Genomic DNA, 27038 nt, shown 5'->3' on the forward strand with positions numbered 1-27038 from the left:
AATGTGTCTCGTCAACGAACTTAACCATTGGATTGGACGGAATAGTTAATCTTCCAACTGACATTTAAAAAGGAAATTTCGAAGTTTTGTAATCGCAACTTTTCAAGTGTCCAACCAAGATTAAACATAATCAAGCCTATCCAATGTTAAATGGTCACTTGAGAGCCCATTCTTAATCAACACTTACATGGTGCTCTTATATTTCAAATAACTAGTTCCCTTCTGTTTTTTCTCTGAACTCTTTTTTCCATGTTCCCACTACAAACTCTCTAACAACCCAAATGGGTGTCAGCTTCTTACCGGAAAAAAATTAAAAAAAAAAAAAATCGCACATGAACATCGGTTTCCACCATAATCGATCATATTATTCTACGTATTTCTATTAATTTATCAAAATATACGAACAAGTACAATACGAGAGAGAATTATAGATTGATGACAAGGAAATATAATTATTCATCAGACTCTACATGATTGACTCGATAATATACAAATCATGTTCCCTACCATCATGGACATAAGGTATATGCAGCGACCAAGTTGTCTTGTTTCTTCGATCTTCCTTAGTGCTTAACTTGTATACTGTAATCGAAAGTTCCCAGGAATATGAACACACCAATAGCATTTTGATAAACTACTGTGTCATTTCCCCATTTTCTTGGTCAAGAAATGGGTAATCTATGTAACCAACAACCGGATCTTGAGTATAAAATGTTTCTCTATTGTAACCATTCAATGGTGCATCGACTTTAAATCGGTGGACCAAATCGGGGTTAGAGATGAAGAGCCGACCATATGATATCAAGTCCGCGTCTCCATCAGCCAGAGCCTTCATCCCAAGCTCTCGTGTGAAACCACCACTTGACATCAAAGTACCTTGATAAGCTCTTCTCCAAGTTCTCATCAATCGAGCTTCTTCATCCTCCTTCTCTTCACCGTAATTTTTTGTGCCATGGGCCGTGAATCGAGGTTGAGTCACATGGAGATAGGCGAGTTTGGAGCCTATCTGGTTCTGAAACTTGTTCAGTCTATCAATGACTGCTAGGCCTAGATTGAGTGGGTCGGAGTCCATGGCATCCATGTGGTCGATTGCTGGCGAGATTCTAACTCCCAATCGATCAGTGCCAACTTCTCTTGTCACCACTTTGACAATCTCCATCAAGAATCTACATCTATTCTCGATTGATCCTCCGAATTCATCTATTCTATCATTGATCGAGTCTTTTAAGAATTGATCAATGAGATAGCCATGTGCTCCATGGACCTCAACACCATCAAAACCTGAAGTTGAAATTGACTTGATCATTAAGACTTATGCGCAACAAACAAACTACATAAACCTCATTAGAGCATTCATCGTGCTATGATTATAGTCCATAGACTAACCTGCCCGAATGGCATTTTCAGCTGCTCGGCGATATTGCTCGATAACCTCCCATACTTCATGTGTTTGGAGGGCTCTTGGCTTGTGAGGAACATCAAGAGTTCTATCGGGCATGATGATTCTCCATTTATCTGAGATAGATTGATTTGTCGATGAAATCGGGGCGCCTCCACCAGGTTGATAAACTAATACAATCATCATGATATTTCAATATTGTCAGAAACAAGTACAGAAGGTGCAACTTCATAAGCTAATATTGCCTAATTAGGAAAATGGTGTAACAGCAAAACAATTGTTAATTCTAGTTTGTTCAATTTCTGATTATGTTATTTAGGAGCCATAAAGAATATTTTGTAGGGCGTCAATTTGAGAAAGAAAATTAGTACCATGATTGGTGGCACGACCAACATGCCAAAGTTGACAGAAAATGATGCCGCCTTTGGAATGAACAGCATCCACCACAGACTTCCAAGCTTCGACTTGCTCGTCAGTGTAAATCCCAGGAGTACCTGGAAACCTGGTTCAACAACATTATATTTCTCAAAGTTAATGATCCTCCTTTGATCCAAAACAGAGTTAACATTACTTGCTGTCAAGCAATGGATAGGGTTTAGATAGTTTGCTGTGCTCAGATGAACAACCGTACGTACAAAACCTTAATTCGTTTGTGCACTATATACCGAAGACAGCTTGATCTTAGGACAAGAGGACGACGTGCGGACTCCCGGGAGTGCCATAAGCTGGCCAAAGGACACTTAAGTGCCATAACTTACGAAAGGTACACTTAAGTCGCCACATTTTAAGAAAAGTGGGACACTGAGTGCCATCTCCGGCGAAGTTGGCCGGAAATCATACGTGGCATTAAAATATTAATATTTCTCGCCGATGTGTCTCACGGGGAGTGAGTCGCTCAATTTGGCTAAAACGACGTCGTTTTGACATCATTTGAATTTTCTAATAATATAAAAATTATTTAAATTAAATTTAAAAAAAAATTTAAAAAAATTTAAAAAAATTTAGAAACTTTAAAACATTAAAAAAAAATTAAAAAAATTACAAAAAATTTACAAATTTACAAAAAAATTTACAAATTTACAAAAAATTTACAAATTTACAAAAAATTTACAAAATTTACAAAAATTTTACAAAATTTACAAAAATTGTACAAAATTTACAAAAATTTAAAAAATTTAGAAAAAATTAACAAAATTTACATAAAATTTAAAAAATTTAGAAAAATTTAAAAATTTCAAAAAAATTAAAAATTTACAAAAATTTAAATTTTGCAAATTTTTTAGAAAGTTACAAAAACTTACAAAATTTATCAAAAATTTACAAAATTTACATAAAATTTAAAAAAATTCAAAAAATTCAAAAAATTTACAAAATTTTTTAGAAAGATACAAAAAATTTAAAAATTTACAAAATTTACAAAAACTTAAAAAAGCTACAAAAAATTTCAGCCCTCACCGCCTCCCTTTTCTTTTTTTCTTTTAATTATTTTTTGTAACTTTTTAATTTTGCAAATTTTTTAAATTTTTTAAATTTTAAAATAAATTTATTTTTATATTAAATTTAATTAATTTATATATTAAATTTTTTACCATGTCAGCACCAAATTAACGTCATTTCAGGTGTTGGCCAGATTAGAGCACTTAAATCGGCCAAAACAACGTTGTTTTGGTATAAGTTGAATTTTAATATAATAGAAAAATTAATTAAATTAAATTTAAAACAAAATAATAATATAATTTATTTTTATTTTTAAAAAATGTAGGAGGAGGAGGAGAAAGGCAGCCAACGGCGAGGGCGGAGCCCTCGTTGCCGCTGCCTCCCGCCATCGCCGGAAGGTGGGGGAGGGTTGGCCGGGCCCGCCTCCTTTTCTTAAAGAAATTTTCAAAATTTTTTAAAATATTTTAAAATATTTTAAAAAATTTTAAAAAATTTTAAAATGTTTTAAAATGTTTTAAAAAATTTTAAAATGTTTTAAAATTTTTCAAATGTTCTAAAATTTTTAAAAATTTTCTAATATTTTTAAAAATTTTCGAAATTTTTTAAAATTTTCTAAAATTTTTGAATTTTTTTATTTTTTAAATTTTAATTTAATTTAATTTAATTTAATTTAATTTAATTTTAAATATTTTAATATTTTATAAATTTTTATAGAATTTTATAAATTTTTATAGAATTTTATAAATTTTTATAGAATTTTATAAATTTTTACAAAACTTTTACAAAATTTTTTAATACTTTTAAAAATTTTCTAATTTTTAAAATTTTTACAAATTTTTTAATATTTTTACAATATTTTTAAAAATTTTCTAAATTTAAAAAAAAAAAATTAATTTTTTTATATTTTTTCATAATGTTTTTTAATTTTTAGAATTTTTAAATTTTTTAAAATTTAACATTTTTGATATTTTAATATATTTTTAAATATTTAAATAAATTTAGTTTTAAATTATTTTTTATATTAAATTTTTGGCCATGTCAAGATTAAAACGACATCGTTTCGCACTCGTTTCGTCGGAAAATTGACACGTCAGCGTTTTGGCCGGATTTTGGCCGAATTGGCACTCAAGTGATCCATTTTACTCCGATTTTGGCGACTTAAGTGTACCTTCGTAAGTTATGGCGACTTAAGTGTCCCAGTCTGAAAGTTAAGGACTTGAAGTATTCTTTTGCCACAAGAGGACATACCCGGCAGCCGTGTCGGAGATGAGGGTGCCTTCGGTGATGAGAAACCCACCCTTGGTTGATCTTTGCGTGTAGTACTCCACATGCGCCGGCAATGGAATCTCATTGATCGCTCTGCATCTCGTCATGGGCGCTAGCACTACCCGGTGAGAGAGATTGAACTTGCCCATTTGGAATGGAGTGAAGAGGCTCGCGGCCATTTCGTGTATAGCTTTGTATTCTTGTCAAGAACGAACAAGAAAGGTCGATGCCAAAAGTACAATAAGGGAAGATTTGAAGACGTTGTGATCTGAGGTTGATCTATACTACTCGTTAATATTTATAGTTCGTTCTTGCCGTTTCACCATTGCAGCAAAAACAGGGAAGCTTCGGCGTAATTCAGGTTTCAGAATACCAAGGTCGTCGTACGTTGCATTTGGCCTTCTTTAGCCGCCTTCCTTTTCTTCAAGAAAATCGTTGAAAATGTTGGACGGAGGTGGACGGTGAGTCTAAAGAATAGGACGTTGGGTTCTAAAGTTCCTGTCTCTTTTGCCCAACGTGGTTCTTGCGTTGACCGTTCAACATTTCATCGCCTGCCAGAAAGTCGGTGGTCGGTTGGCCCCTGCTCACATAGAGAAATCAGTCCACGGTCCATCGCCGGAAACTTTAATGACAATAAAGCAAGCTAGAGAACACAGAGAAAGACCTAGGAAGATAGATCAGAGAGAGAGAGAGAGAGCTGAGAGAGAGTGAGTAAGCCTCAGCCGACGCTGTGGCCGTGACGACCCCCGTCCGACGAGCTCCGGCCGGCGTCGCCAAGCCAAACCGTGAGCCCCCGGCCTTGTTTTTTGCCCTGTTTTGGGGGCGTCGGGGCGGAGCTCGCGGCCGTCAGGCTAACGCGAACTCCGGCCCCTCCCCATCTGTCCTTCGGTTTGCTGCCGTGCGTGTTCGTCCGTCGAGAGTGCCGGTCTCCGGTTTGGGTCTCAGCTGAGTTGAAAAACCCTTGATCCCATAACGTACACCACTTGTTCGACACAATGACTCAACGAGACCTAGTTTCCGTGCCCTCGCTTCTGGCCAAAACCGAGCGCCCTTGGCTTGATTCACGTTGTTGAGATGATGTCGTCGTGTTTAGCGATTCTGGCGTCGGTCGTTTGGGTCGTTTCGCAGAGTCCCCATCGTCACCGTCGTTTTCCTTTTTGCTGTTTCTTGCTCGTTTGCGGGAGAGGGGACCATCGGCCGGCGGTGTTGCGGCCGTCCGAGACAAAGGCCCAGGCTGCTGAGGCGGCGCTCGGAGATGCCACCAGCCAGACGATAAACGAGCGGCGCCACTTTGCCGGGGCCATTTCTGCCGCGATAAGAGGTCCCGCGGGGGAGATGGGTCGGGCGGGCGCTGGTCCGGGTCGGGCCTGACTTGCGGGTCTGGGCGTCTCGGACGGGTTGAGCGGGTTTAGCCGGCTGTGACATTTTTGGGTTCTTCGATTCGGGCGTCCGGGGTACGCTTGAAGAGAAGACAATAGGAGGAGAGCATGGGTTGGTTTTAAAAAAAAAAAAAAAAAGGAATAAGAAAAATAGGTGAAAGAAGATAAAATGGGTTCCCTTTCTGCGTGGGCGGCTGATGAAATACTCGAAATAGAGAAATAGGTCTCCTTTCCGCTGCTGGTCTGGCAACGTGCACGGAAAAGATAGGACGAGAGAGAGTAGGAGAGTGATAAAAAGGGAAAAAAAAAAATCAAAATGGGAATAAAAGAAACTGAAAAGAACACATAGGGAGGGGACCTCACCTCTAAACCTCCGGAGACCCGACCCGGGTAAGTCGGGCCAGATCATAATCGGGCTTCACCGACCCGGGTCACCTTTTGTTTTATTGTTTTTAATTTTTTTAAATCCAAAACGATACATTTTCTAAAAATTCAGAAAATTTCGAAATTATGGTTTTTATTCTCCACAAATGCATGGAAAATCCTTAAAAATCTAAAAAAGTCATGGAATTTAAATAAAATTAGACATCGGAATGACATTAGTGATTAACTAGTATAATCCTAATTTCTCTAAAATATTTCTCCCAATATTTCACTTGAGTTTCAATCGATCCATCCCAAATCAATTAGTGACAACTCATATTTGAAATTGACTTGCAAGTTAAAAATTCAATTTATAAGTCGTGAATTAATGGATTTGAGAGTGCCCACGCTAAGCTTAATACTTTGTGAGCCATTAGCCTTCGCTCATGCCCATGTGTAATGGCATCCGAAAAAGGAGGTCCCAACAGGAACACAAAAATAAGTGATTATTTAGTATATACATATCAAAAAATTTCTAATTTTGAGCATGTGATGAATGCAGAGGCAATAATAATATGCTTATAAGAGGGAATAAAGACACGTGTTTATATAAATTCAAGAACGAACAGAGCAACCGACATCGTGACATTATTCTAATTCCATCTATATGATTTCAAAATAATATGTAAGTGAAATTTCTTTTTTGATGCTTACCTTTTGATTTGTTGCGTTTCGTGCAAATTCTCGTGCTTCATGCACATGCACTTTTGTTCGTGTTGTGCTCATGCTTCTTGTATTTGCGACCAAGCATTCACGTTATTTCCATTCCCGCTGCATTATATACCTTCTTAAATGAACAATTTTTTTTATACAAAGTAGTCTTAAATGGAGATATCAAAATGCTTGTGAAATTAATTTGCTTGCCAAAAATAAAAATAAAAATTTACGTTTGGGCCTCATGTAGTGGGCGCACTTCTTCAAACCGCTGCATCCAGAAGGCCCAATAAGCGGATCTCCAAGGCCCAAGCCCAACGTAGAAAGCCCAGCTTCGTCCTCTAAGATCGCGTCTTCTTCATCGTCGTAGCCGGCGAAACCCTAACCGCCATTACCATATTGAGAAGAATCCAGAGACGAAAAGACAAATTTGAGACGCTCTCCCTTGATTGGCACGATGAGTTCTCGTTGATCACTCGGCTGATAACTAATTTCCAGAACTTTTCTTATTTATCGGGCAATTGAATCTTTCAGCAAATTCTGTACTCAAACTCTAAATTGAAAGGTCAGCAGCCGAATATGTTGGATTCAAAACCGTTAGCTGTACTATTTTAGATTTCTCACCCACCAGTGTAACCACCGTATAAAATAGAAGCTGGACTATAAGAATAAACTTGAAGCATCCCATGAATTAATGTATAATTTAGGACTCTATGTCAGCAAAGTTATTTTTAGGTTGCTTTCACATAAATTTCATGAGTTTTGTTAGTTATATGGTGCAAAAATTTGCTTGACTTGCACAGTAATTTCTCCGCGGACCAAAAGTACTGCAAAATCACAAAGTAAGGAGCGATAATTTCATTTAAATATTATCGCACAATCATATTATATTTCATAATAAGGACATCAGTGGGAATCCATGTAAGTAAAACTTCTCATATGACATCATCAAGGAGTGTTTATGCTTCCAAGACGGCTATTGCAAGCCGGCGGCGTCCCATCGAAATAGGAGCATTGGGTTTCGGCACAAAGTCCACAACCTGAGGCGCAAGTGGTGCGACAATCCGCATTAGTGCGGCACTCACCAGGCACGGCCATTGAAGACGGCAGACTTTTTTTTTTTTTTTTTTGGTCAGTCCTACTTATTTCTACCTCTCTCACGCGTCCCCACCCCACCCCCTCGAGAATGTGGGATTTGAACCCTCACCTCATCCTTCCATGTTGAAAGGGTGGCCACTGGGGCGAATCCCATTAGTTGAAGACGGCAGACTTGCTCACAGCAAAACGGCGACGAGCATGAGCGCGAGAGCTATCTTGGATGATGAACACCTCTCCATCAAGTTCAATCGGCTCTATTGCAGATGTAATGTATATCTAATAAATCTCGTGCGTAAGATGGTGCATTTTATAGGCATCATTGAGAGAGAAAGTAATTAGGTTTCGTTTTTTATTTTAGTCATTTATGGGAGTAAATCTCAGTTTGATATTCTCTGCCTTTTATTATTGTTGTTAATAAAATAATAATAATAATAATAATAATAATAATAATAATAATAATAATAATAATAATAATAATAATATATTTTAAAGAGGAAATGGATGTGAACTTGTGGATTCTTTAGGCACCGTTATTTGGAGGAATAATGGTGCCTTGTAACCATTGATTCCCATTCAATGGAAATGGGCAACCGGTGGAACAAATTTGGGTAATAAATCTTGATAGAAAATTATAAAATATCAATCATTATTTTTTCATAAAGAAAATGAAAATTCCCTTAGCCCACTAAATACTTTGTACAACTATTTAAATATAAAACTCAATTCTATTGCAAAGTACTTGTGAAGTCAATTTCACCATTCTCCACACTAAAAGTCAAATTACTAACTCACACATGTATTTTAACCTAATATGACAAGACTTTAAAGAATTATCAAATAAGTGAAAAAAAAAAAATGAAAGTTGGCTAGTATGGAGAAAAAGTGTGGCAATACAAAAAAGGAAAAAGTGTTGAGGTAAAAAAATTTAATCAAACAAATTCAATATCTTAAATTTTTAAATAAAATTCATCTTTAATTACTCACGAGATGATCATAATTTTGATTTTTGAGTTAACTGTGGTTGTCATGGCTTGAGGATAATTTATTGAAGTTATAAATTATGTAAATTAGGTGTTCTAACTCTTTATTTTAACAATCGTGTTCATTGATGAATACTTTAATTCACTACTATGAATGTGAAAAATATTCAATTGTAGAGGTGTCGTTAATAAAAAATCCAACTTTTTTTGTTTTATAGTAAAGATGTTTAGACATCCTGTAAATTGTTTACACATTCACTACATAACAAGTTTGTAGACCTCATGGGAAAAGAAAACGAATAGAAGAACTTTTCAAAAAAATTACTACCAAAGAGAAGATTCATAGCACCAAAAAGAATAGTAAAAGGAAGGTGTAAACAACCTTAGAGTGGAAACCGGACAAAAGAGTTTCCAAGTTTCCTTGAAGAAAATTGTGGCCTAAAAAGGGCCGTAACTCTCATGGTTACTATTGGAAACTCCTTTTCCAGTTCCGCTCTCAGGTTGTTTACACCTTCCTTTTACTTTTCTTTTTGGTGCTATGAGTCTTCTCTTTTGGTAGTAATTTTTCTGCAAAGTTCCTCTATTTGTATCCTTTCCCTTGTAGTCTACAAACTTTTTATGTAGCGAATGTTTCAACAATTTACGGAATGTCTAAACATCTCTCTTTAAGACAATTTTTTTTTTTTTTTTGGATTTTTTATTAACAACACCTCTACAATTAAATATTTTTCACACTCACAGTAGTGAATGAAAGTATTCATCAATGAACATGATTGTCAAAATAAAGAGTTGAATACCTAATTTACATAATTTAAAACTTTAATAAATTCTGCTCAAGCCATGGCAATCCTAGCTAACTCAAAAATCAAAATTATGATCATCTCATTAGTAACTAAAGATGAATTTAATGTAAAATTTAAGTATATTGAATTCATTTGATTAATTTTTTTTTTACCTTGATGCTTTTTCCTTTTTTTTTTTTTTTTGTATTGCCACACTTTTTCTCCATACTAGCCAACTTTCAAATTTTTTCACTTATTCAATAATTCTTTAAAGTCTCATCATATTAGGTTAAAATATATGTGTGGTTTGTTATTTTGATTTTTATTGTATGTAGAATTGGTGAAATTGATTTCACAAGTACTTTGCAATAGAATTGAGTTTAATATTTAATTAGTTATACAAAGTATTTAATGGTCCAAGCAGGAATTTTTATTTTCTTTATCAAAAAATAATGATTGATATTTTAGAATTTTCTATCAAGATTTCTTTCCCAAATTTGTTCCACTGGTAGCCCATTCCCATTGAATGGGAATTAATGGGAAGCGAGGCACCGTCATTCCCTCTTAATAACGGTGACGTCCGTTATGATGACATTTTATGATACAGTTATTGCCTATATTTCCGTAGAATTAGTCTGTCGGGGTCACCTTGCTACGAATCTGATTTTTGAGGATATCATGCTAATGCAAATACGTGATAATAGAGCAATATAATAATGACTGGATTAAAGTTCACGTTTTTGAATGATGCTTACCAGAAAAAGAAAGACTAAGAGATTGAATCCCTAACACTAACTCAGGCCAATTGATTGGGCTAAAATTGCAGAAATGAAAATATGAGGCATGCCATGTTGATTGTTACTCAACTTCACTTAATCGAAAACTTTGAAGCAAATGCAGTGCTTGCATGTTAAAGAAAAGGCAGACAAACAAGAAAGGACTGCGAACTCAATATTGGGTCATCAAGGTGAGCTCCTAGATCAATCCTGAGTTCTCGAAGGGAATGGCATCTTGAGCAAGAAGTTGGGGGTTTACTCCACTGAATTTAAGAAATTGAAGAACGGAAAAATTAAAGTAAGAGCATATCGTGATCACATGATAATTTACGCCCATCCATCACAACTCTAAGTAATGGGAGTAGTTTCTCATCAAATTTGTAACAATACATTGTAACAATTTCACTCAGCCCCTGCAATTAATAGGATCAAAGTCAATAAGGTTAGAGTCATTGCTCGCATTTAACGCCAATAGTGTATCCTCGAATATAGTTCGATTGAAGATAGAAAGCCCCAGAGAATTATAGAAAACAAATGGTTCTGCTAAGAAACGTATGAAATCACTCTTTTGAAGCTGTAATGCCCCCAAGATATAATTTAACCTCTCAAACTCTCTGAACATAAACACAAGAAAAATGGAATAGCTTTAATAAAAAAAGGAGCATGCTTGTATAAGAATAACCAATATGTTTTGTGAACAAATACAATCACTCGATTAATGTATGGCCAATCTTCTGACATACATTTTTGTCCGGAAATTTAATTAAAATAAAATTCAAAATCGCTAAATCACAATTTTTCAAGTGCCCAATTAAGATTAAATATAATTAGTCGTATTAAATGCAAAATGTCCGCTCAAGTTCCCATGCCTTTAAAAAACAAAAACATGGTTGCTCTCATATTAAAAAAAAAATAATTTCTTTCTTTTTATCCTATGTGGGACTCCTTTTTTTACTTCCACACTCACATTACAAACTCTCGAACAACACCGCTCAGAGGATAGCTTCTCTAGCGGCCAATAAGAAATAAATAGACATCAGTTTCTAATGTAAATGATGATATTATTCCACGACAACTTGCAATAATTTAAATCAAAATACACCAATGCATACAACACCAAGGATTCTAATTTATTGAGTCGACGATGTACAAATCATGGGCCCTATTTTCATGGACATAAATTATATGCAATGAACAAGTTGTCTTATTTCTTCAGTCCTACATGGTGCTTAACTTGTGGAATAAAATCCAATAAAGAAAACTTCACACAAAGTTCCTAGGAGTACGAACAAACCAGTGGCATTTTCATTTACTAGTGTGTCACTTCCCCATTTTCCTAATTAAGAAATGGGTAGTCTAGGTGACCAACAACTGTATCTTTAGTATAGAATGCCTCTCTATTGTAACCATTCAACAGTACATATACTTTGAATCTGTAGACCAAATCGGGGTTAGAGATGAAGAGCCAACCACACAATATCAAGTCTATGTCTCCATCAGCCAGAGCCTTCATCCCGAGCCCTCGTGTAAAACCACCACTTGACATGAAGGTACCTCGATAAGCCCTTCTCCAAGTTCTCATCAATTGAGCTTCTTCATCCTCCTTTTCTTTGTCATAATTTTTTTGTGCCATGGGCCATGAATCGAGGTTGAGTCACATGGAGATAGGCGAGTTTGCATCATATTTTATTCTAAAACTTGTTTAGTCTCTTGATGACCACTGAGCCTAGATTAAGCAGATCAGAGCCTGTGGCATCCATGTGCTCAATTGCTGGCGAGATTCTAACTCCCATTCAATTAGTGCCAACTTCTCCTGCCACCACTTTGACAATCTCCATTAAGAATTTGCATCTATTCTTGATTGATCCTCCAAATTTGTCCGTTCTATCACTGATCAAGTCCTTTAAAAATTCATCAATGAGGTAGCCATGGGCTCCTAAACTCAACGTCATCAAAACCTTAAGTGGAAATTGATTTGATTATTAATGCTTATGCGCAACAAACAAAGTACAAAAATCTCATTTGAAAGTTCATCATGGTATGATTATGGTCCATGGACTAACGTGCTTGAATGGCATTTTCCAGCTGCTCGATGATATTGCTCGATAACCTACCATACGTCATGTGTTTGGAGGGTTCTTGGTCTATGAGGAACATCAAAAGTCTTGTCAGGCATGATGATTCTCCATTTGTCGGAAATAGATTGATTTGTTGATAAAATCGGCGTGCGTCCACCAAGTTGATAAACTAATACAATCATCATAACAATTCAATATTGTCAAAAACAAGGATTGAAGGTGAAACTCAATAAGCTAACATTGCCTCACTAGGAAAACAGTTAACTGCAAAGAAATTGTCAAAACTAATTTGTTCAATTTGAGGGAAAAAATATATTAGTACCATGATTGGTGGCATGACCAACGTGCCAAAATTGACAGAACATGATGCTGCCTTTGGAATGAACAGCATCCACCACCTTCTTTCATGCTCCGACTTGCTCTTCAGTACAAATCCCAGGAGTACCTGGAAACCTGGTTTAACAACTTACATTTCTCAAAGTTAATGATCCTCCTATGATCCTAAACAAAGTTCATAGTACTTGCTGTCAAGCAATAAATAGGATTTATTTAGTTTTCTGTGCTCGGATGAACGACGGCATGCGCACAAATTTAATTCCTTTTTGCGCTATATACAGAAGACAGCCTGATCTTGGGACAAGAGGTTCGCATGCGCCAGCAATGGGATCTCATTGATTGCTCGGCATCTCGTCATGGGCGCTAGCACTACCCTGTGAGAGAGTTCAAACTTGCCCATCTGGCATGAAGTGAAGAGGTTCGCGGCCATTTTGTGCGTAGCTTTGTATTCTTGTTAAGAGCGAACAACAAAGGTCGATGCTAATAGGGGGCCTACGGATCCTCGGTTATTAAAAAAAAAAAAAAAGGTTGATGCTAAAAGTACAATGGGGAAAGATTTGCAGACGGTGTGATATGAGGTTGATCTGTACTGCTTGTTGTTATTTCTGGTTTGTTGTTGCCATTCGAGCATTGCAGCAAAAACTGGGAAGCTTTGACGTAATTCAGTTTGAGAATACCAAGGTCGCCGCACGTTATTATTAGGACTTAATTGCACTATTTGAATGTTTTAGGATTTAATTATACTTTTGTAATAAGTTTTTAAGACTTTCAATCGAGCTTTCCAAACTTTCTGATGACACTGCGCGGATGCAAGCTTCTCTAGCGGCCAATAAAAAAAGTAATATGAACATGAGTCTCTATTGTAGATGATTATAATATTCTACAACTACTTTTAAGAATCTCATTATAATACAACAACGCATACAATATCAGAGAAAGGATTATAATGTATTTAAGAAGATGGACATTTGATCATTCATCAGACTCGATCGAGTCGACAATTTACAAATCATGTGCCCGATTTTTACGGACATAAAGTACATACAATGAACAAGTTGTCTTATTTCTTCCATCCTCCATAGTGCTTAATTTATACAACATAATCCAATAAGAGAAAAGTCCACACAAACTTCCTAGGAGTACGAGCAAACCCATAGCATTTTCATTTGCTAATGTGCCACTTCCTTATTTTCCTGGTCAAGAAATGGGTAATCTATGTAACCGACAACTGGATCTTGAATATAAAATGTTTCTCTGTTGTAACTGTTCAATGGTGCATCAACCTTGAACCGGTGAACCAAATCGGGGTTAGAGATGAAGAGCCGACCATACGATATCAAGTCTGCGTCTCCATCAACCAGAGCCTTCATCCCGAGCTCTCGAGTGAAACCACCAGTCGACATGAAAGTACCTTGATAAGCTTTCCTCCAGGCTCTCATCAATCGAGCTTCTTCGTCCTCGCCTTCTTCTTCTGTGGGAGCAGCCATGAATCGAGGCCGAGTCACATGGAGATAGGCCAGTTTCGAGCCTAACTCGTCTTGAAACTTGTTTAGTCTCTCAATGATTGCTAGGCCTAAACCGAGCGGATCGGAGTCCGTGGCATCATTATAGTCGACTACCGGTGAAATTCTAACTCCCGTTCGATCAGCGCCAATTTCTCCAACAACCACTTTGATAATCTCCATCAAGAATCTACATCTGTTCTCAATCGATCCGCCAAATTCATCCGTTCTATCATTGATCGAGTCCTTTAAGAATTGATCAATGAGGAAGCCATGTGCTGCATGGACCTCAACCCCATCGAAACCTGAAATCAAAATTCATATGATCACGTACACATGCGTGACGAACTAAGTAAATAAAACTAATTTTTTCATCTTTTCATCCATCATGGTATGACTATAATTCAAGGCCTAACCTGCTCGAATGGCATTTTTAGCTGCTAGTCGATGTTGCTCGATAACCTGCCATACTTCATGTGTTTGGAGGGCTCTTGGTTTGTGATAAACATCAAGACTCCTATCGGGCATGTGGATTTTCCATTTATCGGAAATAGATTGATTTGTAGACGAAATCGGTGCGGCTCCCCCAGGTTGATAAACTGATACAATCACCGTAATACGTCGATATCGTCAAAATCAAATCTAGATTGTTCAAGTTATTCTTAGGAAAACAGTCCAATAGGAAAAATAAATAAATAGTACCACGATTGGAGGCGCGACCAGCGTGAAACTCTTGACAGAAAATGATGCCGCCTTTGGAATGAACAGCATCCGCCACCTTCTTCCACGCTTCGACTTGCTCTTCAGTGTAAATCCCAGGACTACCCGGAAACCTGGTTTAACAACATAATTCAATGATCCTCCCATGATCCAAAACAAATTTTCTGTTACTTGCTGTCAAGCAATGATCTTGGGAGAAGAGGACGTACGCGGTGCCCGTGTTGGAGATGGCGGTGCCTTCTGCGATGAGAAGACCGCCCTCGCTTGCCCTTTGTGCGTAGTACTCCGCATGAGCCGGCAACGGAGTATCATCGACCGCTCTACATCTCGTCATGGGTGCCATCACCACCCTGTCACCACCACCACCAAGTTGAAATCGAGACGTGCAGAGTTATTCTGTACAGATCTGTGCGGACTATATACGATACCTGTGAGTCAGATCAAACTTGCCCATCTTGCATGGAGTGAAGAGGTTCGTGCCCATTTCGTGCGTAGCCATGTTAAGGATGAACAGGGACGGCCAACGCTAAAGATAACAATGGCCAAAATCAGAAGATGGTGCGAACTGAATTGAGGTGGATCTGCATCGCTCGTTTGGTATTTATAGTTTGCTGTTGCCATGGGAACCCTGGCAGCAGAATCGACGTAATTCATTACGTGGATGCCAGGAGGTTGGCAAAGTCGAATTGCATTTTGGCCTTCTTTGACCTTCTTTCTCTTCGAGAAGAAAGCGTGCTTAAGAATGTCGGACCGACGGTGCACGGGGACGGAAAATCGGCGAAGTTCATGCCAAGGTTTCTACCCCAGTGTGGTTCTTACATTGACCTTTCAACATTTCATCACCTGCTGAGCAAAAAAATAATAATAATCATAGGTTCCCTTACATTATAATAATGATAATAAAAATGAAATTTTTCTCTTTGCTTCCCGATTCAGAAAACTCCAATTGACTTCCACCGTGCTTAATTATAAATTATATATGAGATGATCGCTTGATTGTGAAATTTCCTATAATCTGGGCTTACATTAATTAATTGACCCAATATTTCTTGAACCCTACAGTGATATGATTGAATAGGATATTGGTATTTATTAATAACGGGTCTAGTTGAGCAGCAAAGTGTAAGCAATTATGTTTAACTAAAGTTCATAATGAGAAGAGCCCAATTGACACGCTGTTGATTAGGGTTTGCTAGGTCCCCCCTCTAGCCTATAAAAAAGTAGGTTATACCTATCAGTTGTTTTAATCCCATTGAAAGCTGCTATATTGAAATAACTCATAGAGACAATGATCTAGCATTCCAATAGATCTCTAATTATCAGAGGGATCTATTTTTCTTCAAGTGAAGCAATGGCTCATACAGGTACGCTTTAATTCCGCTGTGTTTATTGATTTCGGTGTTTTACAATTATATATGGATCCGTTTCTTCTTAATCGATTAGTTGTTTATGTGAATAATTTTCTACATGTAGTATCAGAACCTATCATATATGATTGTAGAACCCAATTTATTTTTTAATGGAAAAATTCGAAATTTTCCTCTTTGAGCCAAATATGGGTATTATTTTTGTCGCAACCTAAATTTTTGGGTGCACCACCTAAAGTTTAGGCTAATGGATTATTAAGCCTTGACTTAACTCGGGCTCTCCCAAGCTCATACCAATTCGCGACTTAAGTTCAAGTTCTTAACATGCATATAAATTTTATCTAGGAGTCGCCACTAATCTATTTTTAGTGGGTCGATTAGAAACCCAAGTAAAGTAATGTGAGTTTTACTTTACTCCTACGAACCAGAGACTATGAGTACGGGGACTTGGTTACACTAGATTTCTCTGATGCCCTTTCGGTACCATTCTTTTATTTTGAAAGATGTTTTTTGCAGGCAGCTTAAATTGATTTTAAATTTAATTCCCTAACATGTGAGGTGATCATGCAGATACACAAACCACCAATTTAACATCTAAGAAAGCAATGAAATAAAAAAAAAAAAAATGCAGGGACTTACTTTGTATCAACGAAAGCATCTGCATGGTTAGATTAAAAATTTACATCATCAACCCTAGATATGATTTTTAATTAACACGCAATTTCTTTTATTTTTTTTCACTTAATTAATGAAAATTATACAATATGCAAGGCAATATTAACTAAATGACCTAATTCTAATGACATGCAATTTCTAATTAAATGGACCTAGTAATAATCACTAAATGGCATGCATTTCATGAACCTAATTCTATAAGACGTGCACATGATTTTTTTTTGTGTTTTTTTTTTATAAAATTCGAAATTAAAATTGTCAAATAATTAAACATGCAATTCAATTTTAAAAAAATAACATCCTACGCGAATGCATTTTTTGGATTTTTATTTTTGTTATTTTTTATTTTTTTAAAAATTTTGAAATAAGTAAATTTCCTATCCTAGATATGCAATTTAATTCAAAGATATCATCTAACCTAGATATCATCTAAACATGCATTTAAGAAAAATGACTAACTAACTTTTGTCATGCGATCAATCCTAATCTACATGGGATGCAAATGCAATTTTTTGTATTTTCGGGGTAAATAGAACAATTAAAAAATAATAATAATAAACACCAAATCATCCAAATGTTATCCACCATTCGAATTGAAATTCAAACTTGATTGTCTCGCTAATAAAATCGATAAATTGATCTTAAGCCTTAAAGATCAAAATATCAATTTACTCCGCGTGGATAATTATTCCATCTAAAGCTTTATAGATAAAATAAAAATTCGTGCTGTTGCAAATTGGATGCCACATCGGGAATTTCAATTATGCATTGGAAAATATTTCAAACAAAGAGATAAATTATCAAAAACTAAAATAAGATAAAACAAATCTACCTAATAAAATAAATCTCTACCTAAATTGAATTTTTTTCCAAAAATTCGAACGGTGAGATGGACCGACGATGGAGGCTCAGCATGACATGGTTCAAAGGCAGCAGCTGTGGTGGTAAGTCACCCAAGGGCTTCGGTGAGGGCGATGGGCACGATCGTCAAAGCTCCAGCGAGGGGCTCGGATGGCAGCTGGTAGAATGGCAACGAATAGGGGAGCCGCTTGAATCAGGAAGCACGACTCGTCGCTGGAGTAGCAACGGCACTCGGGAGACTGTGGGTCAATCGGAGCGGCGACGGAGCAGCGGTGGAGCTACGAACGTCACTCGTGCAAGTGCGAATGAGGCGGTGGGAGCAACGATGGTAGCGAATAGTGGCGTCGCGGGCTGCTGCAGGGGCGCGAAAGTGCGACGATCAGCTCGGGCTGCTAGCAAAAGGAGGCATGGCAGTAGTGGCGATGCTCGAGCGAGCTACTGGTGGTCGCTTAGGCGGGGGGCACCTAGCGGCGGTGACTAGCAGCAGCGATGGTGGGCGTTCGGGTTGAACAAAGAGTGGGCCCGTGGGGGCTGCAGGTCGCAGGTTACTGCGGTGGAGGTCCTGCAAGTGTCGAGGCAGGTCGCAAGTGTGAGCATTGCTGAGGGCAGGCGGACGGGGATGCTTGGGTGCGGATGTTGGCGGCAGCAGGTGGCATGGGCGTCGCTCATGAGGCAGAAAGCAGCAGTGGTGACGGCAAGCAGAGGTGTCGCTATGGAGGGTTGTCGAGCGGAGATGATGGCACGCCCGGATCTCACTAGTGAGGGACGGTGGCTAACAAATCAGCAGTAGCGGAGCGGCGTGCAGCTTCACGGAGAAGGAACCCACAAAGAAGAATCACAGTGCACGTCTTTTCTTTCCATTTTTTTTTTTCTTTTTTTGGTTTCTCTCTCTCTCACCTCTAAGGGTGAGCAGCGGTCTAGGGTCGACCCTGGATCAACCCTGGATCGGCCCAACCCTACCGGTCCTGGTCCGATTCCCAAGAGGACTGGGTTGGTCCTTGGTCTTGAAATTCCAGGACCAACATTGTATGAGTTGGTCCTCGGTCCTAAGAGTTTTGGGTCGGTCCAATCCTGGACCAACCCTGTATATTATATTATATTATATTTTTATATATTCAAACCTAAGTAAAATGTCTGTTATATTATATTATATTGAGATGTACTATCAATAGCACTAATAAAAATTTCAACTTAAAACTTTTGTTGAGTATTAATTATATGTTGTTTGTTTTGTTTTCAGGTGTTTAGAAGTTCAAGTGAATTAACAAGATGTGAAGTTATATATTCATGGTTTATATTAAGTATTATGAACTTTTTATGGTTTAATTGTATTTTATTAATGAATTTCAGCTGCACTTTGCTTTTCAATTTGTGTCAAATGGTAGAAGTTTTTGAAGAGTAGAGTAGTACTGCAGTTGTTATGGTGATTTGCTAGTCAAGTCATGTGAAATTCATTTTTTTGTTGAGTGGACTCTATATGATCGAATGTAGGAAAACACTTTTGCATATGGTGTTATGAATATTAAAGATAGATGATTACAAGAACTTTCCATCTTGTCCCATATCTCGATGAAAGATTAGCAGGTACGAAATTTCTATTATTGTGTCATCTTAAATTTGCTAAATATGTATTGGTATTTATAGTTTAGTTGCACAATGTCGTATTGTCAATGTATGTGTAATTTGAATTTGTAGGTTTGCTTTTTTAGGGAGTATAAAAAATAAGATGAAAAAAATTATCGATCGGTTCCGGATTGACCCAGGAACCGGACTGAACCCATTGGGTCAATCCGGTCCTTGGTTCCAGGCTCAATAAGGTCGGTCCTCGGTTCTAAAAATTGAGGACCGACACTGTACGGATTGGTCCTAGGGTTAGGAGGTGGCCTGGACCAACCCGAACCATGCTCACCCCTACTCACCTCACGTCTACTCTCTGTACAAATTCTTTCTTCCTCTCCTGTTTCTTTTTTTGCTTTTTCCATTTAAAAGGAAAAAGCTAACTTTTTTTTTTTTCCTCGAAGCTTTTTTTTTTTTTTTGTACGAACCAGAACTTTTTACTCTCAATTTCTTCAAAAATTTTCTCCTTTTTGTCATGAAAAATGAGCCTCTCTTTTATAGTGATTCAAAACGGTCTCTTTACATGGCATTCCCCGAGTTACCATTTCTTGTCACATTAAATCAAATCTTATGATTTGGCAATCAGCTCAATTCTTGCCCATTTTTCACTTGATTTCAAAATTGTTGCTGCATTTAACAAAATCCAAACATCCATTAGAATTCCATATTCAATCAAATCAATTTCCCCCATTTTCATTTTTTTTCTTTTTATTTGATCAAAATGCAATTTTATTTTTCCAAAATTAGGTGTCAACAATTTTATTGCGTGGATTTTTTGCTCGGTTGATCCCGAAACCATAGGACTTTTTGTTCTACATGTCAAGATCTTTCCAATAATATATAATTTGCATAATTTCACTGAAAATTGAGAGAATTTGAAATTTGAAATTATAGGGTTTATACATGAACAAGAGATTTGCACGCAACCTTGAGGTCGATTATGACTATGCCATTGACATCTCATGTAGCAAAATTTTGGGGGGTTCATTGCAATTTTTTCTTGTTCTATGTATAATCAATATATTGAAAAGATACAAATCCTTTTTCATTAGTTATGGGTGGCTAACCATTGCATTGAAAATCTTTTGAAGAGAAGAACACAAAAATAAGTGACTACTATGCACGTACGTTTTGAAAATTTTCTAATTTTGAGCATGGGATAAATGTAGACGTTGTAATAATACCTTTATCAAAGGGAATAAAAACATGTATTTAAATAAAATTCAAGAATGAATTGAACTATCGACATTGTGACATTATTCTAATTCTATCTCTATAATTCGAAAAAATATTTAAGTGAATTATTCTTTTTATTGCTTATCTTTTGAGTTGCCATACTTCGTGCAAATTGTTGTGCTTTGTGCACATGCACTTTTGTTTGCGTTGCAAGCATGTTTGCCATACTTGTGACTAGGGATTTGTGTTATTTCCATTCCCGTTGCATCATATGCCTTCTTATATTATGAATTGAACTTAGTATGAACAAATTTTTTTTTTTTTTTTTTTATACAAAGTGATCATAACTGGAAATATCAAAATGTTTGTGAAATTAATATACTTGCAATAAAAAGAAAAATTCACTGATTGTGTTGTGCCTCATGTAGTGAGCTTACTTCTTCAAACTGCCAGCGTGCAGAAGTCCCGACGATCTCAAGGCCCAAGCCCACGTGTCGACTTCCTCATCGCAGCCGGTGGAAATCCCAACCGCCATTACCATCTCGAGAAGAAACCAGAGAAGAGAAGACAAAATTGACACATCCTCCTTTCATTGGCCTGATGAGTTCTCGTTGATCACTGGGCTGATAACTAATTTCGGGAACTTTTCTGATATACGGGCATTTGAATCTTTCAGCAAATTCTTCACTCGAACTCTAAACTGAAAGATTATTAGCCAAATCTGATGGATTCGAAACCCGTTAGCGATAATGCTGCCGCCCCAAGGAAGGTTGGTTCATGCTGCGTCTTGGGTTTTTTTTTTTTTTTTTTTTTTTTTTTTTTTGTTATTTATTTAGTTAATATTTGTTATTTCTGCTAAATGAAGAATTGCATTGGCTGTCTGTGGATGGTCTTCTTTGCTGTTGTTTTTTCCTTCTTGGGCAATGGATGCTTTGTGCTGTGGCGTTGCAGATGAGATTTGCACCTAAGGCTCCTCCAGTTCGAAAGCCAAAACCTGCTTTTCTCAAGACGTATGGAAAAAAAAGCCTTTCTGGTTCATCGCATTGCTCATTTTTTAACACTTACATGTCGCACTTATATTTCAAATAAATTGTTCCCTTCCGTTTTTCCTCTGGACTCTTTTTCCACGTTCCCGCTACAAACTCTCCAACAACCTAGATGGGTGTCACCTCTTACCGTCCAAAAATAAAAGCACATGAACATCGGTTTCCACCATAATTGATTATATTACTCAAAAGTATTTTTATTAATAATCAAACTATACAAACAAGTACAATACAAGAGAGAATTATAGTTTGTTGAACAAGGAGATATAATTATTCATCAGACTCTATGTTATTGACTCTATAAGGTACAAACCATATTCCCTCTTGTCACGGACATAAGGCATATGTAATGAACTAGTTGTCTTATTTCTTCGATCCTCCTTGGTGCTTTAACTTGTACAATGTAACCCAAACTTTCCAAGAGTACAAACACACCAATAGCATTTTCATTTACTAGTGTGTCACTTCCCCATTTTCCTGGTCAAGAAATGGGTAATCTATGTAACCAACAACTGGATCTTGAGTATAAAATGTATCTCTGTTGTAACCATTCAATGGTGCATCCACCTTGAATCGGTAGACCAAATCAGGGTTAGATATGAAGAGCCGACTGTATGATATCAAGTCCGCATCTCCTCCAGCCAAAGCCTTCATCCCGAGCTCTCGCGTGAAGCCGCCGCTCAACATGAAAGTACCTTGGTAAGCTCTCCTCAAAGTTCTCATCAATTGAGCTTCTTCATCCTCCTCTTGTTTGACGTAATTCTCCGTGCCATTGAGTGTGAATCGAGGATGAGTCACATGGAGATAGGCGAGTTTGGAGCCTATCTCAGTTTGGAACTTGTTCAATCTTTCGATGACCGATAGGCCTAGATTGAGTGGATCGGAGTCCATGGCATCCAGGTGGTCAATCGCTGGTGAGATTCTAACTCCCGCTTGATCAGTGCCAACTTCTCCTGCTACCACTTTGATGATCTCCATCAAGAATCTGCATCTATTCTCAATTGATCCCCCACATTCGTCTACTCTATCATTGATTGAGTCCTTTAAGAATTGATCAATGAGATAGCCATGTGCTCCATGCACCTCAACACCATCAAAACCTAAAGTGGAAATCGATTTGATTATTAATACTTATGTGCAACAAACGAAGTAAATACGAGTAAATTTAGCATCTATCACGATATGATTATAGTTCATGGACTAACCTGCTCGGATGGCATTTGCAGCTGCTTGGTGATATTGCTCAATAACCTGCCATACTTCGTGCGTTTGGAGAGCTCTTGGTTTGTGAGGAACATCGAGAGTCCCGTCGGGCATGATGATTTTCCATTTATCAGAGATAGATTGATTTGTTGACGAAATTAGAGCGCGTCCATCGGGTTGATAAACTAATACAATCACCATAATATAATACCAATTGTTGTTAGAAACGAGTATAGAAGGTGAAATTTAATAAGTTAACATTGTCAAAGTAGGAAAAAAGTATAACAGCAAAAACAGATTGTCAAATTCAAATAGTGCAGGTCGTGATTATGTGATATTTTGAGAAAATTAATTTAGTACCACGGTTGGAGGCACGACCAACGTGCCAAAGTTGACAGAAGATGATGCCGCCCTTGGAATGAACAGCATCCACCACCTTCTTCCATGCTTCGACTTGCTCTTCAGTGTAAATCCCAGCACTACCTGGATGGTTTAACAACATTTTATTTCTCAAACTTAAAGATCCTCCTATGATCCAAAGCGAAGTTCATATTACTTGCTGTCAAGCAATGAATAGGGTATAAATAGCTTGCGGTGCTCAGGTGTACATCGGTATGTAGACAATTTCAGTTCCTTTCTGCGTGATATATAGAAGACAGCTTGATCTCAGGACAAAAGGACGTACCCAGCGGCCGTGTCAGAGATGAGGGTGCCTTCGGTGATGAGAAAACCACCCTTGGTCGTTCTTTGTGCATAGTTCTCTGCATGCACCGGCAATGGAATCCCATTGATTGCTCTGCATCTCGTCATAGGCGCTAGCACTACCCTATGAGAGATCGAACTTGCCCATCTGGCATGAAGTGAAGAGGTTCGCGGCCATTTCGTGTGTAGCTTGTATTCTGTCAAGAACGAACAAAAAGGATTGATACTAAGAATATGATGGTGAAGATTTGAAGACGGTGCGATGTGAGGTTGGTCGATATTGCTCATCGGTCTTTATAGTTTGGTGTTGCCATTTGAACATAGCAGCAAGAACCGGGAAGATTCACCGTAATTTAGTTTGAACATGGCGAGGTTTGATTTTGATATGACTAAGCCGTCGCATGTTGGGAAGGTCCAATTGTAATTTGCTTTCTTTAACCTCACTTTTCTCCTTGCAAAATTGTTTTAAAGACGTTGACGTATAGAACATGTGGTTCTAACGTTTCTTTATTTTCTTTATTGCCCAACGGGGTTCTTACATTCACCGTTCAACATTTCATCGCCTGCTGCGCTGCTACGAAGCCCCGCGGGGGGTGGGGGTTGGGTCTAGAAGATACTCTCGGATTTTCGACCAATTTTGTTTGTATATAAATTAGCTAGGAATCTTAGATTGAGATTAGATTATGATTTCCAAATATCTCTTTGCCTTTATTATTTCATCTCTGTATTATAATTACAGAAGCATTGTACATCAAAAGATACAATTGAATACACAAATTTACAAAATCTCTCATCTTCCTCATCTTCTTTCATGGTATCAGAGCTTTAGGCTTCTGATTTTTTTTTTTTCGCTTCTTGATCCTTTCACTTCCGCTTCTGATTGCCCACCAGAGGAGTTCTGACCTACAAAAACAGAATTGACATCCGGTAGTGGAATCATCTTAGAGGAAGAAGATAAGAGAGTTTTTTTTTACCTTCAATGGCTGACGATCAGTCCATCGCAGAGAATCCATTGCAGTCGCAGATCCAAAGCTCACCTACCACAACACAACAACAACCACTTCAGACCCAGCCCATACAATGAATACCCACGCAAGCTCAGTTTAATTTGGGGCAACCCGTTTCGGGCCAACCTTCCAATGGGCACCTTACCCATGGTACCTTGGGCCAAGCCCAACTACATCATCGCCTAGCTTTATAGGGCACCAAGGAGCCCACATCCAATCTGAAGGGAGCCCACCAGCCGTAAGTGGGGCAAGCCCGACCTCCGGATTGGAGCAAACAAGCGGGTCAGGAGAACCGGGTCTAGGCACAAATTCTTACCCGGGAGTTTTCAATGCGGGGCATCAATACGGATCGAGCGGATCAAGTTTAGGGACAAATCCCTACCTGAATTTCGCGCTTGATTTTTTGCCGTTTCCCATCAGAGCAATCACCGGATGACCGGAGCCTGGAGACCCCAGTATGTCTCAACAGCCGATGGCCTAGAATTGCGGTTAATCAACCTACAATTAACCGGGCTAGAGAACTATTCCAGGTGGTCTTGAGATCTTAGACGAGCGCTAGTGACAAAAGACAAGGACGGGTTCCTAGATGGAACCGTCCCGATTCCGACCGATGATTGACTGGCGCGAAACTGGAGGAAATGCAACCAGCTCATCCGCTCATGGATCGGGAATTACATCTCCCTAGACGTTGCGGCCAGTCTGCCACCGACGGAAGATTCCAAAAATATGTGGGAGAATATCAAGCAAATGTACGGCAAACTAGATCGGGCAAGAATTTTTTCTTTGATGCAGGAACTCAGCGAATTAAAACAAGGAAATATGATGATTTCCGCATGCTACAACAAATTATCGTCTCTGTGGAATGACCTCAAAGCTGCAGAAGAAAAACTCGAGGGACTAGAGGAGACGCTCGCACAGTACCGATTGATGAAAGAACGAGAAAAGGCGACCCGTTTTTTACTTATCTTGAATGACTCTTACCTAACGTTCCGATCGCAGATATTAGCTATGGAACTGGTGCCACCTCTCGGACGGATCTTCCAATTGGCTGTCCAGGAAGAAAGCCAGAGGCTCACTTCATCAGAACTAGCGAAAGGAGGAGAGAGCTTCACTCTGGCCAATCGCGGCGATCGGAGAAATTGGGGACCCAAAACCCTAGCACACGAAAAAGGGGGCGAGCTAGGGTTACAGGCATCCGTATCTGAGGATCCTCGTCTCCTTAAAAGAGGAGGAACGAGTGGCTCAGATTTGCCGCGCGGATCGGACGACCCAAAAGGACCGATCTATTTGTCCGGATACAACGAACGAGATGAGGGGGCTTGGAAGACATCCGACGGTGGTGGCGTTTCCCTCGCATCTGACGGTGGGAGTTATTTCTCTGGATTTGACGGTGGAGGAATTTTCTCGACATCTGCAAAAATCTTAACCCAAAAAAGGGTAAATTATATTGTGATTTTTGCATAAGGCCACACCACACAATCGAAAATTGCTGGAAATTGCACGGTAAACCCAGAGAAAAAGGAAAAAAAAAATTATGTAGCTTATCAGATTGGGGTTTCTAATGCCGATCAGTCCATCACAAATGACCAATACCAGCAGCTGATGTAGGCAATACAGAAATTAGACATCTCAAACAAAGGAGGAAATTTTTCAGGTATTTCTCGTTGCCTGATAAATATTATTTCCAGAAAATTCTGGATAATTGATTTCGGGGCAAGTGATCATATTGTTTGTGAGAGGGCATTATTTTCAGATATTCATGAGGATTTTGAATTTCCTATTTTTGTTCAATTACCAAATGGAAATACCACTCATGTCAAAATCATTGGAACAGTCAAACTCAGTCCACAAATCACACTTCAAAATGTTCTTTACCTTCCAGAATTTCAATTCAATCTTATTTCTGTATCCAAAGTCTGCAGAGCAAATTCCTGTCGTGTATTGTTTGGTTCTGACACTTGCTTCTTTCAGGCCCTTTCGACTGGCAAAGTGATGGGATTGGGTAGTCTTTCTAAAGGGTTATTTCTATGGAAGAACTCTCCATGTAATTTTGATTTGTCTTTATTTCCTTCAAACAAAATGTCATTGTGTAACACGACTACCAATAATAAAGACTATCTTTTACATTCATGATTGGGTCATAGTGCTTCCATTCCTTACTCTAAGTTTCAGATATGTCCCATTGCAAAGCAATCACGCATTCCTTTTGCTCCTAGTAAAAATCGTGCCATGCACATTTTTTCTTTAATTCACATGGATGTATGGGGTCCTTATCATACCCAACATCATGATGGGTCAAGATATTTCTTGACGATTGTGGATGATTATTCTCGTGCCACCTGGGTTTTTTTAATGCAGTCCAAAGGACAAGTTTTCTCACACTTGAAAACTTTCATTGCTCTATCCAAGAATCAATTTGGGAGATCCATTCAATGAGTGAGGACAGACAATGGAAAGGAGTTCTTCAACAATGATTGCAGCTTACTCTTATCATCTCATGGGATTCTTCATGAGAGTACTTGCATTTATACTCCATGACAGAGTGGAGTAGTGG

The 27038-nt window shown here is 38.0% G+C and overlaps 2 protein-coding genes and 2 pseudogenes across 3 annotated transcripts; all 4 read right to left on the minus strand.

The window, feature by feature from the left end:
• Positions 1-343: 343 nt before the first annotated feature.
• Positions 344-4358, minus strand: LOC104438136 (12-oxophytodienoate reductase 3). The gene is made up of 4 exons (XM_039301229.1): positions 4085-4358; positions 1771-1901; positions 1387-1569; positions 344-1281 (listed from the first exon to the last, which is right to left on the minus strand). The coding sequence occupies exons 1-4, from the start codon at positions 4279-4281 to the stop codon at positions 635-637; spliced, it is 1158 nt and encodes a 385-aa protein (XP_039157163.1). The 5' UTR covers positions 4282-4358; the 3' UTR covers positions 344-634.
• A 7172-nt stretch (positions 4359-11530) lies between these two features.
• LOC104440229 lies at positions 11531-12146 on the minus strand (annotated as a pseudogene).
• A 1391-nt stretch (positions 12147-13537) lies between these two features.
• Positions 13538-15403, minus strand: LOC104438137 (12-oxophytodienoate reductase 3). Of its 2 annotated transcripts, none has more exons than XM_039299497.1 (5): positions 15259-15403; positions 15040-15180; positions 14816-14943; positions 14527-14709; positions 13538-14415 (listed from the first exon to the last, which is right to left on the minus strand). In XM_039299497.1, exons 1-5 carry the CDS (start codon positions 15327-15329, stop codon positions 13778-13780), a joined length of 1161 nt encoding a protein of 386 aa, XP_039155431.1. In that variant the 5' UTR covers positions 15330-15403; the 3' UTR covers positions 13538-13777. The 2 variants fall into 2 exon arrangements, with proteins under 2 accessions (XP_039155431.1, XP_010049521.2); XM_010051219.2 differs by having other exon boundaries at positions 14813-14943.
• A 6622-nt stretch (positions 15404-22025) lies between these two features.
• LOC108953986 lies at positions 22026-23655 on the minus strand (annotated as a pseudogene).
• Between the last annotated feature and the right edge of the window lie 3383 nt (positions 23656-27038).

The sequence above is a fragment of the Eucalyptus grandis genome, chromosome 8, assembly GCF_016545825.1.
Source record: "Eucalyptus grandis isolate ANBG69807.140 chromosome 8, ASM1654582v1, whole genome shotgun sequence".
Taxonomy (NCBI): domain Eukaryota; kingdom Viridiplantae; phylum Streptophyta; class Magnoliopsida; order Myrtales; family Myrtaceae; genus Eucalyptus; species Eucalyptus grandis.

Excerpts from the sequence above, each read along its gene's own strand:
- LOC104438136 (XM_039301229.1), bottom strand. The coding sequence starts at position 4,281 with ATGGCCGCGAGCCTCTTCACTCCATTCCAAATGGGCAAGTTCAATCTC. Across the intron at positions 1,570-1,770 it reads TGGTCGTGCCACCAATCATG|TTTATCAACCTGGTGGAGGC; the intron begins GTACTAATTTTC and ends TGATTGTATTAG. Across the intron at positions 1,282-1,386 it reads TGAAAATGCCATTCGGGCAG|GTTTTGATGGTGTTGAGGTC; the intron begins GTTAGTCTATGG and ends TTTCAACTTCAG.
- LOC104438137 (XM_010051219.2), bottom strand. The coding sequence starts at position 15,329 with ATGGCTACGCACGAAATGGGCACGAACCTCTTCACTCCATGCAAGATG. Across the intron at positions 15,181-15,258 it reads AAGTTTGATCTGACTCACAG|GGTGGTGATGGCACCCATGA; the intron begins GTATCGTATATA and ends TGGTGGTGACAG. Across the intron at positions 14,944-15,039 it reads ATCTCCAACACGGGCACCGC|GTTTCCGGGTAGTCCTGGGA; the intron begins GTACGTCCTCTT and ends TTGTTAAACCAG.